This window comes from Amphiprion ocellaris, chromosome 3 (assembly GCF_022539595.1).
Source record: "Amphiprion ocellaris isolate individual 3 ecotype Okinawa chromosome 3, ASM2253959v1, whole genome shotgun sequence".
Taxonomy (NCBI): Eukaryota; Metazoa; Chordata; class Actinopteri; family Pomacentridae; genus Amphiprion; species Amphiprion ocellaris.
The window spans coordinates 39,425,241-39,441,589 of NC_072768.1; the positions used below are offsets into that span (position 1 = coordinate 39,425,241).

General features: G+C 38.4%; 1 protein-coding gene across 1 annotated transcript in view; it reads left to right on the forward strand.

The window, feature by feature from the left end:
• The window catches only part of si:ch211-266k8.4 (TBC1 domain family member 10B), a 102,983-nt gene extending 87,477 nt beyond the window's left edge, over nt 1–15,506 (forward strand). The window contains exon 15 of the mRNA XM_055007224.1: nt 15,095–15,506. Coding sequence (XP_054863199.1) covers nt 15,095–15,161 — 67 coding nt within the window. The 3' untranslated portion in view covers nt 15,162–15,506. The remainder of the gene's footprint in view (nt 1–15,094) is intronic.
• The last annotated feature ends 843 nt before the right edge of the window (nt 15,507–16,349 follow it).

The window sequence follows — 16,349 nt, forward strand, 5'->3', positions numbered from 1 at the left end:
AGACCTTCAGACCGTCACCTTTCACACGGTTAAAGCAGATTAAACACAGAGCAGCAGCCGGGCAACGCTGGGAAATCTGGAGTCATTAATGATTAAAGGTGGTGTCAGAGATCTGCTGGAATGTGAATCAATAAATAAACAGATACACGGGAATAACAGCGATCGTCTGTCATTATTGAAGCTGCCAGCTGAGCGTGACTCCATCACTGCTGTTGTTGTTGTCAAACGACCAACAGACAAGTTGAGACAGTTTCCAGAAAATACTTTGGTTGAGTCTGTTTATTACACAACAGCTTTTCAGGACAGTGTGAACAAATACTACCGCGTTCTGATATCGTTAAATTAGCAGTGAGACAGACGTGATTATAGACTTGACTTCCTGTAAACACAAAGGAATAAAGAAAGCAGCAGCTGGTAGTTGATGATACTCAGTCATGCTGAATAACGGGAAGCACGAAAACCAAACTGACCCAAATATGAGAAAATTTCAATACTTTGGTCCTTTTTTGTTGTGTGTTTGTTTTTTATGTAATATAAAAAAGGGAAACTTCTGTCGAATTATTCCCAAACTACCATTATATATGTAAAGAAACAAGTTTAAAGGAAGTTAAACAAGCTTCCTATTTGTCGAACCAAACAGCTGACTTGGTTAACCAGCACAGAGAAACTAGATCTGAAACCGGTTTCTATAAAAGTAAAACTGAACTTTATTCAGAAATCTTGCACTGGTGAACCCTCCTGTTGTCTTCATTCACAGGCACCAAAAGATATAGATTCTTTGTCTGAAAAAATCCCAAAATTCAGCAAAAAAATTCCCCAAATTTCTGAAAATTTGCAAAACCTTCAGGAAGAAAATTCCAATAATTCCTTAAAAGTTTCCCTTGAAAGTTTTATTTTAAAGAAATCCTCCAAATTTGGCAAGAAAATTCTTGTAAATATTGTCAAAAAATGAGTAAAAATCTTCTAAAAAATCCTAAAAATATCTAAAGTGATTCCACATATATCAGTAAAACTTCTAATATTTTCTTTAAGAACATTTACATAAAAATCAACCAAAATCCAGCGAAATTCGCTGGATTTTGGTTGATTTTTTTGTGAATGTTCTTAAGAAACATTTTTAACATTTCTTTTTTTCCACCTAAAAATGTTCAAAGATTTCCCAAAAATGTTGAAAATGTGGACATCATTTTCAAACTTTAAACCGGGCCAATTTTGACCCACAGGACGACACAAGGGTTAAAACGACACAAAATCACCACTGAAAGGTGCAAAAATGACTAGAAAAGGTGCAAAATTGCCACAAAAAGATTAAAAATCACCACTAAAAGCACTGAAATTACAAGCTGCTGTGCTCTACTTTCAGAACTTATGTGAATATGTCCAGCTGCTCTGTTCCCAGTCTGTTCTCAGCATTTCTGTAGAAAATAGCCAAGTTATAATGATTTAAAATACTGATAATACAAGCTTTTTGTGTTGATTTAGAATTAATTTGGGCTGATGAGGCTCACAAGTACAAAAAGATGCCAAATCACCACTAAACTCAGCATCACTGATGTTTACATAAACCGGACTTACATCATTGTCATCTCAACCAGAATAAAGTTTGCGCTGCTGCATCTTTGCACTTTTACATTTATTTTGTATTGTTGTTGTTTACAGTGTGCTGTATTTGTTCTTTTTTCATCCTTGTACATATTATTATTATTATTATTATTATTATCATCAATATTGTACATAAGTTTATTGCTGTAAGAGCTGTTGCTGCTGTAGCTATGTGAATTTCCCCTGACGTGCGGAGCTATAAAGGATTATCTTATTTTAAAAGATGCAAAATCACCACTAAAATATGCAAAATTATCAGCTGATATAGTTCTGTTTAGTGCACTTTATATAAAGTTAATTCATAAATAAAAGCTATCATGTCAGCATAAAAAAACAAAACAATACAATCAAAATAAAAAAGGGAGTTGTTCTTCTGCCATTGTTGCAATTATAATGCTAAGTGCCACTGCTAAACGCTGTTTCCCTGAATCTCTACAAAAGATTCAATGATTGCAAGGTTAGCATGACACAACAGTCATATTAATTTACCAGAATTCTCCTTTGATTTCCCTTTTAGCTGTGCTCATAGTTTGTAGTGTAAATGCAATGCAGTTTCAGACGTTTTTATCTAATTTAACTCGTGCAAAACCAAAATAATCTCTTGTTAAGCTGTCGCTCCACCAATAATTCATCATTCTGTGGTCATTTTATGCCTTTCATTTCTGTTTCAATCTGAGAATTTCTTCTTAAATTTACATCCGACTACTGCCAACACACCGTTATGTTGTTATTAATAATAATTACAGTAAAAGCTGCTTTAAACGGTGTTCCGGGGTGAAATTTTCGCTGAGAGGGGGTCATCCTGGAGGCAGCACACTGTAAGTGAATGGCAGCTTCGGTCCACGCCTTGTTGTTTACCCAGAGAGGCGAACAAAAGCCAACAGGTACAAATGTAAAAGTGAATGAACCGTGAACCGACCACACCTCGCTGTTTTTCTTAGAGCTGAATGAAAAAGGCTTCCCCCCCTCCTCCCGTTCCTCCACTGAAGGGAAGTAATAAATCGGATACACAGAGCTTAAATTGTTTTCCCTCCAGTGTCACAAAGGAAACTGTCATTCCCGACTGAAAAATGGAGGAAACATAGGTGTTGAGATTAAGCCAAGAAACATGTCATGGGTTGTTGCTTATCTACGATCGCAGTGAAAGGGTTCGGCTTGAATGTTGGCGACCGCAGTGAATGGAAAAGGTTAAAGTTAATGACTGTCATGCTAAAAACCTTCAAGGTTAAAAGTATAAAAGGGAATGGAAACGGGATAAAGGGACAATGTGAAGTCTAAGTCCTCTGGTGCATGGGGAAGGACGGTGTTTTGTGCAAAGACATCCATTCAAACCTCAGGATTTATTTGTCACAGACTCACATTTCTCATTTGTGAGCGTTGAATTGCAGCGACGCCACATTCTGGAGGGTTTGATGAAAGGTTCCATACAGGATAGAGTTCACTTAGCGGCTTTGACCGCACGTCTCGGCCTATAGGACACCTCGGATTCCTTCGACGAGGCTTCAGAAAGCAGCAGCGATCATCCGTCAACGTACGAAACAGGAGTTATATTACTGAACAGCAGCAGCGTGAAGCTTGACAACATCTGCAGACTCACTGATGGGAAATATCCCAGTCAAAGTCAGTCGTAGGTTCACTTTACTGACATCTGCAGCCAAATCAAGGTCATTCGTGTAGCTCCATCGCATCTGCAGGTCTCCCATTTAATGGCAGCATCAAGCTTTAATTAGTGAGGAAGTTCTATCTGCAAGCTCTGAGGGATGGAACCAAAATCCATATGCTAAAGATGTTTGTGATGTAAAGTCCAAAGTTCTGGACAAAGCTAACACAGGATATGTGGATCTCATTCATTGTCTATGTGAAACGCATTGAATGCTGGTTCCATTGTGGCGTGTTTCAAGCCGCGGTCCAGTGCATCTCCACTCAACTCATTTGCATAAAGTAGACTTAACTTCTACTTAATGCATATTCGATGCAGCGAACGGAAATCCGACGCATCGCGAAACTTTAATCAAACGTCTAAACCAGCTGTCATTGAACTAAAACCAGGACAGATTCAGCAGCTTATTTCTCACCTCAAATGCTTTTAGAAATACTTTTTGCTGAACTGTTTTTGTAATAAATGAGAAAGTTTGTGACCAAGCCGCCATGTTGGTCCGATGTTTCTACCGGACTGAAGGTCTGAAGGGCAGTCATGTGACCCCTTGTGGCGCTTTTCCACTATCACCAACTTGATTTGACTCGACTTGGTTTAGGTTGTTTTCCATTACAGTTGAGTACCACCTGATCGTGGGTGGAGTTGTCGTAGCACGGTGGCCCGGAAGTCCCTTAACGCCATTTGTGTGCGACACAAACACAACACAACAATAGAGGACGTGGAGGCAGTACATATCTGGTAACTGTATTCAAATTTTGCCAAGTTCCGTGAAGAGCAAGGCGCACCATAACTGTTTCCATTTTTTTTTTAAAAATGGCAGGTTTGGTTTTCCTGAAGGAGTCGCTCTGGTGTGTCGTCACTCCCTGTCCAATCAGTGACCTGCACTATGTAGACGTCACATTAGCAACTCGACTCAGCTCGCTTGGAACCCCAGCTGAGTAGGTACTAGTGATGCTTTTCCACCAGCACCTGCTCAACTCGACTCTACTCGGTTTGTGAGGTTTTCCATTAGGACGTAGTGCCTGGTACTATTTTAGTACCTACTCAGCTAGGGTTCCAAGCAAGCTGAGTCGAGCCGATGACGTATTGGACAGGAAGGGACGACACACGAGTGACTCCTTCACGATAACCAAACCCGCCAATTTTTTTTAAAAACTGGCAACAGTGACGGTGTGCATTGCTCTTCACGGAACTTGGCAAAAAATAAAAAAAGCCATAAACCCAGCAGCAGGTATACCGTGGCCTCCATGTCCTCTATTGTTGTGTTGCGTTTGTGTCGCACACAAATTAAGTTAAGGGACTTTCAGGCCACCGTGCTATGATGACTCCACCCACGATGAGGTGGTAGTCAACTGTAATGGAAAACAACCTAGATCGAGTCAAGTAGGTACTAGAGGAAAAGTGCCTTTAGTGGACCTCTAGTGATCCGCCCACCAAGCAGCGATTTTCAGGTGCAACATGTTTACATGTGAGAAAAACAGATCCTGCGGAAACGCTTTGAATATTTAATGCAGATTCTTTATTCTGGTATTCGGTTTGCTTCCTTTTAGCGAAACAGTTCAACATTTTGATTCGTCCAACACAGATTAACAAGAGCGAAACATTACGTCTGCTAAGCTAATGTTAGCGTTTAGCTCAATGCATCACTATAGCACTGTAGCATTTTAAAGTAAGACGATTTTTGCATGAATTATTTTAGAAGTTTGTTTTCAGTCTAAAATTAACTGCCTGAATAGAACACTTAATGATCTCACCAACTTTGTTCACATCTGAGTCTGACGTTCACTCTAAGGCGGAAATCTTAAGCAGAAAGAACATCCTGTACGTTCACTTTGCCAAAATCTGCAGCCAAAACAAGGTCAGTCATGTAGCTCCATCACATCTCCTGATCTCCCAGTTAATGTGACATCGTGAAGCCTAAATTAATGCAGAATTTCTATCTGCAAACTCTGAAGGATGGAAAGGTCCATATGCTAAAGATGTTTGTGATGTAAAGTCCAAAGTTCTGGACAAAATTAACAAGTTAACCCTAAGCTTTGAATATTTTAAACAGATTATTTATTCTGGTGTTCGGTTTGCTTCGTTTTAGTTCACCAGTTCAACATTTTGATTCGTCCAACACAGATTAACAGTGTAAAACAAGATGCTAAACCTTACGTCTGCTAAGCTAATGTTAGCGTTTAGCTCAGTGCACCAATGTACAACACCACAAAGTTGCTAGCATGGCTCTAGAGTGTTTTTTCTGACATCTTTATTCATCTTGGTGGCAGTACCGACAGCAAAGGTTAAGTGGAGCAGAACTGCAAGCTGATATTAACAATGATCACGATGATGAAAACAGTCAAATGAAAGAGGCTCAAATACAGAAAGATTATCCAAAAACTTGGAAAATCCAGAAAATATTTCAATTATTTGAAAAGGAAAAAGCATTTACCAATAAAGAATCCTTCTTTAACCACAAAAACTGCACAAGAAATGCCTTCTAAGAGTAGAATAAGTGGGAAAAGACAGAAAAGTTTATGTAAGATTGAGAATAATATCTGGTTGCTGTAAAGGTGGAAAATGTAAAACAGGTGGAAGCAAACTTGCTACACTCCCCCCATCGTGAACTATTTCTATATACCCCTTGTAAAATAAGCTACTTTTGTTGTATTCTGTACAATGCAAGTAGTTCTTATTGAATGCAATCACTTTTTTGTAATGATTTTGTTCTCATTTGTCGTATGCTGCTAACTTAAAGAGCTGCTAAAGCTCTTTTGACTGACTGAGATTTTCACAGACCTGAAGGTGGAAGTCGATCTTCATCTACCCTCATCTCCATTTCCCTTGTTTTAGATCAACTGTCATGCCAGAGTTGTTTAGTAACTTCCAGTACTTCCTAAAGCCCGTATCCTGATAGTATCTGATATCTGTGAACACCTGCTGAGGACAGGATGAGGGAGACGGAGCTATAAAGGTCGGTTTTATATCAACGAGGCTTTTGTCTCTGCTTGAGTTGTTAACTGGACGTATGTTGGGTAAATAAGAGGACGGAGACGGTGGTGAAGCTCTGACAGAACATCAGAAACCTTCAGTAGGTTGTTCTTGTGGTGCCATCAAAGAAACGGAGATATTCTGCACGTCAAACCCCCAGAACATCTTCAGACTCTTTATTCCACCTGTCATATGTGTTTGAAATATGTTCAGTTTTATTTAACAATAGTTTAGGTACACCTGATATGGTGTAGATGTCTATGGTAAAATCATAGTATGTATAGTCTTAAATATTTAATTTTCCATATTCTGTTACTAATATTAGTGTTAAAACAATATATTAATGTCTAAGGAACAACTGCCTTGTATGGTACTAAATAAATATGTTGATTAATAGAGACTTTGGTTAATAGATTATTAATTTAGTCATTTCAGTTAGTGAGAAATGTGAGCTTTTCTCTCTTATAGATTCGTGGACTTTGAGGTACATCTCCACTCATCACAGGATGGATTGTAAAGTGCATGAGGGCTCTAATGTGCACGTTTTGTATATATCTGATATATCCTTTAGGTTGTTTAGAAGTCCACAGATCTGTAGTGTTTTCTAAGGGACGAGTCTACAGTCCTTAGCAACATTGGTGACGTATAAATGTATGTCATCTGCAAAAAAGTTGATCTGACAGTGACTGCGTTCGGCTACAAGCTATTGCGGTCTTTTTTTTTTGCACAGCTGTTTGAGTTTTCAGTCAAATATCTGCAGACGATTTTTTACGTCTGTTGTTGTTTTGCGTCTTTTTTCAGTTGTTTCGTGTCTGTTTGTGGTGGACTTGTGTCTCTGCAGTTGTTTAATGTGTCTTTATTGTTTTGCATCTCTTTGCAGTTGTTTAGTGTCTGTTGTAGTTTTGAATCTCTTTTTGGTTGTTTTGTGTCTTTTTGTGGTAGTTTTGTGTCTGTCATAATTTTGTGAATCTTTGTGGTTGTTTTGTGTCTTTGCAGTTGTTTTGTGTCATTTTTCAGTAGTTTTGTGTCTGTTTGTGGTGGGTGTCTGCAATTTTTTTATGTGTCTTTATTGTTGTTTTGCATCTCTTTGCAGTTGTTTTGTGTCTCTTTGCGGTTGTTTTGTGTCTCTTTGTAATTGTTTTGTGTCTCTTTGTGGTTGTTTTGTTTCTTTTTCTGGTTGTTTTTGTATCTTTGTAGTTGTGTCTCTTTCTAATTGTTTTGTGTCTCTTTGTGGTTGTTTTGTTTCTTTTTCTGGTTGTTTTTGTATCTTTGTAGTTGTTTTGTTCCTCTGTCATAATTTTGTGTTTCTGCGGTTGTTTTGTCCTTCTTTGTAATAATTTTGCCTTCTTTTAGAGTCACATGTACTATTTTCAGATATACAGCTTGTTATTTTATGTGTTAAATAGCATACAGCTGAAAGACCCCGACCGGATTATCAACACTGTGAAGCTCCGTCACACCAAACTGCCGACTTAATGCAGTTTCCGCTCAGAAGACGCCACAATGGAGCTGCTAAAACATTTAGACGGGTGTCAAGTTGGGCTCATTCTGCAGCAGGGTGGGAATAAATTAGATTAAAGTGGTTCAGTAACACAGTCAGGTGAAGCCTTGTGTGTTGGTACAGTAATACAGCTAACAGCAGTCAGGTGATCTCAGCTCAGGTTTCTGTTTCTTATCTGACAATCAGGACAAATAAGGTAGCAAAAATGAGCAGAATACACACTAATATGAGGATTATTTGTGTATTAATACGAACACACACCAACCTGAGCAGATAATCTCCACTGAGCTCCAGCAGACGTATGTGATGCATAATTTAAATTCAATTACAGAGTGAAGAGACGACGGAAACTGGAGAAACTCTGCTGCACCAGTAAAACCATTTCCTTCAGCGTGACTCAGCCAGAAACCCTGAGTCCAGTTACTCAGCTGTTTCTGCTGAGAGTCGCTGGTTAGCACAGGGCGTCTTTTGTGTTCTTTTTGTGAGTAAAGAAGGATTATTTAAAATCTTTTACAAAATCTGACACAAAATGAGAAAAATTAGATGCAAGACAAGAAAAAAAAACAAACAAAATGAAAACGGTTTGCACAAAACAAGAAAAACTAGACAGAGATGATTAAAAACAGACGTATAATGCTCCAAAACAAAAAAATGAGAAAAACCAGACATATGTTGACCTACAATAAAAGAAATGATACGTAAAGTGAGAAAAACAAGACTCAAAACGTACAAAAAAAATGAGATAAAACAAGATAAACGAGTGTTTTTGTGATGTCGAAAGTTGTATTAATCAAATTTCCTTAGTGGCCTTTTAACTTCTCCTGTGTGGTTGCCATTGGTGACGGCAGCTGGCGTCTGAACCTCAGATTCAGTCACAACTGAAGAAAAGGCTTCTGGAGGAAAGTTGTGGTCAGATGGAGCAAAAACTGAACTACTTGGTCTCAATGACCACAAACATGTTTGGAGGGAAGGTGGCGTGTTGAGGCGTGACGATGGGAGGACCATCGTGCCTCAACACGTCCAGACAGAGGTGAACGGCAGCTTTGTTTCCTCAGGTTTAGGGGATGTTTTCATAGATGCACAGCTGATAGGAGCTTTAACATCAGTGGATGTAAAACTGAACCACGTCCCTGGTTTAAGTTTCTTATCGAATGTTATCCAGACAGAAATCAGAGGGAAATATCTGTAAACAGGAGGATCTGACTGTTTAAAGGCCCGTTGGTTTCTGTTGGCTGCTGTTTTTGTAGATTAGCATGAAGCTGGTTGTGTAATTGTACAAGTTCGGCACTAAATATAAGGATAATTGAGATGGACCCATGTAACCTAGAGAGTTTTTTAGTTCAAGCACAGCAGGTTGGGTTCACATTCAGTCTTTCTCAGTAATAAAAACTTCTCACAAACCAACAAACTACACCGAGTTAGACAGAAATTACACTTTTCTCCACAATCAAAGTTATTTCTAATTACCCGTATTAACTTTCTTAAATTGTGCGAGACTTGACATCAGTAGAAGTTCATATGTGGCAAATGTGGCTGGACAAGGTTCCAATTTTTTTGATTTATTGATTCAACTTGAAAATGACTCAGTTGACCAAAATATGATCTAAAAATTGTACAAAAATGACAAGAATGAGAAGTTACTGGATCTTAAAATTGGGGGAAAAAAGTGCAAATTTTCAAACCAGACTGGCACTGTGTTCTCAGAAAGTTCCTGTAAGTGTATATCTATGTATGGATCCATATTTCTACTAAAATACAGTCTTTGGTCCACATTTCATCAACTTTTTAGGTAGAATCTGATGTGTTAAAGTTTGAACAGACAAGGTTCCAGTTTTCAACTTTGTAATAACCAAATGTGTCCAAAATTACTTCAAACTTGTCGAAAAAGACTTGAAATTTGTTTAAAATAAGATAAAGATGGTCTAAAATTATGCAAAATTGTCAAAAATTACAATTATTAATGATTATTGGGTCTTGAACATGGAATAAAAGTGCAAAATATTCTAACCGAATTGGTATTGTATCTCCATAAATTTCCTGTAAGTGTATATCTATGGATGGATCCATATTTCTACTAAAATACAATCTTTGGTCGACATTTCACCAACTTTTGAGACTCTAACATCAGAAACAGCAAAGTTCAAAGAAAAAACAACTATTTAGCAGACAGGCTAACAGGCTGAAAGTGGTTTTTGACCTTTTAAACCAAGTTAATGAGATTTATCAGAGATAACAGGTGACTTTTTAGGTGTTTCTTTGCTTTTTTTTTTTTTTTTTTTGTCTCCGGACTCCAGGAAACATGACATTAAAAAGTAAGAATTCTTGATTGTATTTCTCGTAGATGGACAATGTTTGATTAGTTTTTTTCTTCTTCGAGGATTCTTAGCAGCTGGCTAACGGCTGGTAGCCTTTAGCATCAAATTCTGACCAAACCAGTTAATGGAAACAAGCCTAATTTGCATTTTCTTTGTTTTATTTTTTATTTTTCAGGCATTTCAGCTCCAAGCTCTCTTGACAGTCATGTCTAAACGTGGCTACAGGATCAATATCTTCCGTAATTCTCGGTAAAGGATTGAAAGACTGTTGCTTCAGCTCTGCCAGATTTAACGCTCTTATTAAAACTCTTTTTGAGACCATATAGAACTGAAGCTTCTCTTCTTGACGCCGTGTGAACTGAACCAAACATGCAGTTAAGTCAGATTCCATCTAGGTTAGTTTTTCATCTAAGTGCTGTCTTCATGCTTTAGCGGAGTGAGATGGAGTTTGGTTTCCTCGTCTACTCCTGCTTCATTACCCATGCAGGTCTGCTTTAATACAGGCTGTGTGTGGCCAGCAGGAGGTGTTTTATCCTCCAACTGCTCCTTTTTGTTCCAGCCATATGTTTTCATCTTGGATCAGAGTCTCCAGAGACTTTCTGGGCTTCTAAAGAGATTATTGGAGTTCATTTAGAGGCTGCGAGCTGAATAGCAGGAGGCCCGACAAACGTTTAAATGTCTCTAAAGACTGAGCTGGACGAAGCTTTAAAGAGTCAATGATCAGCAGCAACACAGAGGACAGACTGGGACTGATGGACTGTAGACGTCCAGACTGGGACTGATGGACTGTAGACGTCCAGACTGGGACTGATGGACTGTAGACGTCCAGACTGGGACTGGAGGACTGTAGACGTCCAGGCTGGGACTGGAGGACTGATGGACGTCCAGACTGGGATTGAAGGACATCTAGACTGGGACTGATGGACTGTAGACGTCCAGACTGGGACTGGAGGACTGTAGACGTCCAGACTGGGACTGGAGGACGGATGGACGTCCAGACTGGGACTGAAGGACATCTAGACTGGGACTGGAGGACTGATGGACGTCTAGACTGGGACTGATGGACTGTAGATGTCCAGACTAGGACTGAAGGACTGATGGATGTCCAGACTGGGATTGAAGGGCGTCCAGACTGGGATTGAAGGATGTCTAGACTGGGACTGGAGGACTGATGGACGTCTAGACTGGGACTGATGGACTGATGGATGTCTAGACTGGGACTGATGGACTGTAGATGTCCAGACTGGGACTGATGGATGTCCAGACTGGGAATGATGATCGTCCAGACTGGGACTAGAGGACTGATGGACGTCCAGACTGGGACTGAAGGACGTCTAGACTGGGACTGGAGGACTGATGGACGTCTAGACTGGGACTGATGGACTGTAGACGTCCAGACTAGGACTGAAGGACTGATGGATGTCCAGACTGGGATTGAAGGACGTCTAGACTGGGACTGGAGGACTGATGGACGTCTAGACTGGGACTGATGGACTGTAGACGTCCAGACTTGGACTGATGGATGTCCAGACTGGGACTGGAGGACTGATGGACGTCCAGACTGGGACTGGAGGACTGATGGACGTCCAGACTGGGACTGATGGACTGTAGACGTCCAGACTAGGACTGAAGGACTGATGGATGTCCAGACTGGGATTGAAGGACGTCTAGACTGGGACTGGAGGACTGATGGACGTCTAGACTGGGACTGATGGACTGTAGACGTCCAGACTTGGACTGATGGATGTCCAGACTGGGACTGGAGGACTGATGGACGTCCAGACTGGGACTGGAGGACTGATGGACGTCCAGACTGGGACTAGAGGACTGATGGACGTCCAGACTGGGACTGATGGACGTCCCTACTGGAGTCCTCTGGCTCTGAATGGATGTTTAGCATTAGCTCTGTTGTTAGCTGCGTTGTTAGCTGTGTTGTTAGCTGTGTTGTTAGCTGGGTTGTGTCTCCAACCACATGCAGCTAAGGAGCAGAAGAGCAGAGTTTTACCAGATCAGCTGACTGGATGTAGTCATCTTACGTCTATTTGTGGTTTTTTTGTGTCTCTTTGTGGTCATTTTACATCTATTCCTGATGGTTTTGTGACTTATTGTAGTTATTTTGCGTCACTTTGGGGGTTTTCATCTTTTGTCAGTTGTTTTGTCTCTCTTTGTGTTTATGTGTCTAGTTGTTGGTGTTTTGCGTCTGTTTGTGGTTATTTTGCATCTCTTTACAGTTGTTTTGTTTCTTTTTGTTGTTGCTTTGTGACTCGTCCTGACCTTTTTGTGTCACTTTGCATTGTTAGGTGTCCTTTTTGCAGTTGTTTTGTGTGTATTTCTGGTGGTTTTGTGTCCTGTTGTGGACATTTTTTGTCTGTTTGCGGTTGTTCTGTGTTTTTCTGGTTGTTTTGCACCTCTTTTACTATAACATACATGTGTAATATTTGGAAAATGTTTACTCAGAGGTGAAATGGACAGACTTGGTTCGGAAATTCAGCTTTTAGACAACATTTAAGCATTTCTATCACATGTAAGAATGGAAATTATGGCTGTTTTCTGCTCAGAAACTGTGTTTGAAAACTTTAAAGTCCCTTCAGAAGCGAACTGGAAGCTCAAACCAGGAAAGAACAGGTGGCATTAGAAGCATTTCACTGCTTTCATCAGTTTAGATCCCCACACATTGTCAGGATGTTCGTACGTTACGTGATTCCAGAGCCGGTTGTGTCTCTGCAGGGTGTGTCCACAAATGTTTGTGGTTTATTTAGAATCCAGAACTTTTTCTGAGGCGTCTGGTTTTGGCAGATGAGCAAAAATGTCATCTGAGCTGCTGAGAATGTGAATGTTGGAGTTTGAGAGGAGCTGTGGGGAGGAAATGCTTCTGAAACCAACAACTCAACCAATCCAGAGATTTATAAGGATTCTAAATGTGAAGATAAGTAGATAAAATTGCAGGACTTAATTGACCTACTTTCTCTGTAAATAAACACAAAACCACAGACTGATGTTGATGGATGCAGCAGGACGGTTACGAGTCAACAATATTATTTCTGACTCATCATGTGATGTGACTCTGATGTGATTTTAATATCAGCACTTAAAAAAGCAGAACTTGGAGCAACCATTCCAGATTTAGTTTTTACAATTAGTAAAATAGAACATCTTTATTATTACTATGATTTGCAATGTAAAACAGTCAATCTTTTAGTGCGTAACGGTAAAATAAACAATAAACAATTAAAGGTTACATTTTTAAAAACAGGTTATGTGTGTGTGGTGGTCAGAACTTCTGAAGTGAATGATAAAAACTTGATTTGCCATGCAGAAAAAAACTGAATCCATCAGTTTCTATGTGACTCCAGTGTGAGTATTGCTCTGACCACACCTATAAAAATACACATTTTATAGGTGCTGCTGAAGTTCCACCTATAAAATACTCAAATTTCTCAGTATTTATCAAAAATAGCTCAAAAAATTGTTCAACATGACAAAAGATGTCCAAAGTGAATCTAAATTGTCCCAGAATTCTTAAAAATTCACCCAAAAATGACACAAACCTTTGAAAATGACTCATGAACAGTAGACTGTCATCAGCGTACCGGAGTTTATCGAGTCCAGTCCAATGAAATCGAACCTTTTGCAAAATGTATTTTTTTAAAAACTGTCATTTTTCTGGATTCATAGCATCCTGAACCTGAAGATCTGCTGCGGTTTCATCTACGTCACGTCCAGTGTTTAAGATTCGTGTCTCCGTCCTGCTAAATATGAAATAATTGTGTTTATTGATGAATTCCAGCAGCACTTTTCCTGTGCGTAGTTGTATTTATAACGCTAACTGATGCTAATGTGTCTATCTAAAGGTTAAAAAAAATGTAGAAAGTTAAATGGCATCTTGTGCAGCACAAATTCAGGGATATTTACCCTTTAGCAGTGCAGCTAGCATTACTTTCTGAGATGCTGTTTCTTGTTGGTTGCAGAATTTTCCAAATCTTTGGTCCGGATTCTAAACAGGTTAGATTCCTGATGTGGTACGTGAGAGTTTACAGCCGCATTTTGTTCGCTAGAGATTGTATATTATCTATCATCTACCACACGTTAATATGAGGCTTGAAAGTTTACCCAGAATGCACTTTTTAAAGTTTTCTCCAACTTTAGAGAGAATTATTCAAAAAAATGTAACAGTTACTTTAAAAACTTAATCCAAATGGCAGGAAAGTCGTCCAAAATCACATAAAGATTTGTCCAAAATTACTCACCATTGTTAATAATAACATGTAAATCATCCACAATTATATAAACTTCTTCAAATGATACACAATTATCCAAAATTACCCAAAGGTGTAAAGAAGTACATAGTCAAACGTTGTCCAAGTGGACTCAACATTTGTTCAAAATCAGATGGAAATCCATCCACAATGAAAGAAAATTAGTCAAAAATGAGTTATTTTGCTGTAACTTGTTCTGTTCACAGTTACTGACTTATTCCAAGTGACAGTAAAGTCATCCAAAATCACATAAAAACTTCAAAATAAAACTTAAGTTGTCCAAAATTGTTTTAAAAAATTGCTCTACAAAAAAACTGGCCAACAGTCCTTTAAAACTTCTTCAAATTACACCAAAAAGGACCTGAAATTTTGCCCAAAATGACTTGAAAATTGTCCAAAATGTATCATATTTTGATTGTCTTTAGACTGAGACACCTGGATGGATGTAAAACTGATCTGGTGTCACTTTTTACCACAGCTCAGATGTGTTTAAATTCATCAAAAATGTCTCAAAATGTCATTAAAGTTCTCAAAAACGTCTCAAGTTTCTCAATATTTGTCAAAAAGGGCTCAAAAGTTTGTTCAGAATGACAAAAGGTGTCTAAAATTACACTAAATTGCCACAAAATTGTTAAAATTTGTCCCCAAAAAATGACGAAAATCTTACAAAATGACTCTGCATCTCCCCAAATCATTCAAAAAAAATGTTCAAAAGGACCTGAAATTTAGTTTAAAATGACTTGAAAATTGTCCAGAACTGCTGAAGATTGATCTCCTGTTCTTCTTGCAGAGAGTTGTCGTCCAGACATCAGACCAGCGTCCCGTTCAGGAACTCCAGAGAGTCAAAGCTGATCTGAAGAAGGAACGCTGGAACAAGTGACGGATTAAATGCACTAAAAGTTTCCCTTAAAATGTGAAAACTGATTCATCTGCAGCTCAGTGAGGTTCTGCTGGTTTATAGATCAGACTGAGCATCACTAGTTTACAAACACAAACATGGAACTTTTTACTCTTTTTTTACTCAACTGACCCACTAATGCTTCACACTGACTCTTTTTGTTGTCTAATAAAATATCAATGTTTTTAACGCTAACATCTTATTTATTTAGTAGGTTCAGGTTATTAAAACTACACTCATCGTGTTTAATTACCTTAAATCTCAGCAGGAACTTTTATTAAATCAATCAGAGCTACAAACCTGAGACAGTCTCAGTTATGTTCGTGTTCGTTTTGTTTTAAATGCCTCTGAAACTGGGTCAGGCGGCTTTTTTTGGAGCAGATGAGCTCTTTTGTGGCCACTTTCTCGTCTAAGGAAGCTTTTTTTTTTAAACACACAAACACCGACTTTTAGAGGCAGCAGCAGTAAAGATTATTATAACAAGAAACATTTCACATTAAATCCTGATAATCTATTGTTTTAACACAAAATATTATTCAGAATTACTCAATACTTGTTGAAAATGACAAAAAAAAAATACAAAAATTATTCTAAATTACTCACAAATTGCTGAAAATTACTGAAATTGCCTGAAAATATTCATATACATTTTCAGGCACCCTGGGTGTTTAAATAACACAACAAATGAATAATATTGTTCAAAATAACTTGAAAATTGTCTCAAATGTCTCCACAAAATAGCCCAAAATTGTACAGAAATTGTTTCAAAAGTACTAAAAAAAATTCAAACTGAATCAATAATTGTTGAAAATCACTCAAATTGTCCAAAATGACAAAAAAAAATTTATTGAAATAAAACAAAATTGTCAGAAATGACAAAATTGAGCAGAAATTAATCAAATCTGTCAAAAATGACTCGAAATCAGACCAGAATAAGTCAAAACGTGTCCATAATGACAAAAAACCTGTTTAATAAAAAAGACTATGATTTATTTATTTTTACCAGAACTCAGATGTTTCTCCTCCTAAATGTCCTGGTTCTATCTGCTGGACTGATGAAGTTCTGAGGCTCAGAAATGATGGAAAAAGTCCATTAAAAAGTGATAAATCTGGATGGAAATACATCTGAGTTCTGTTAAAAACTGAC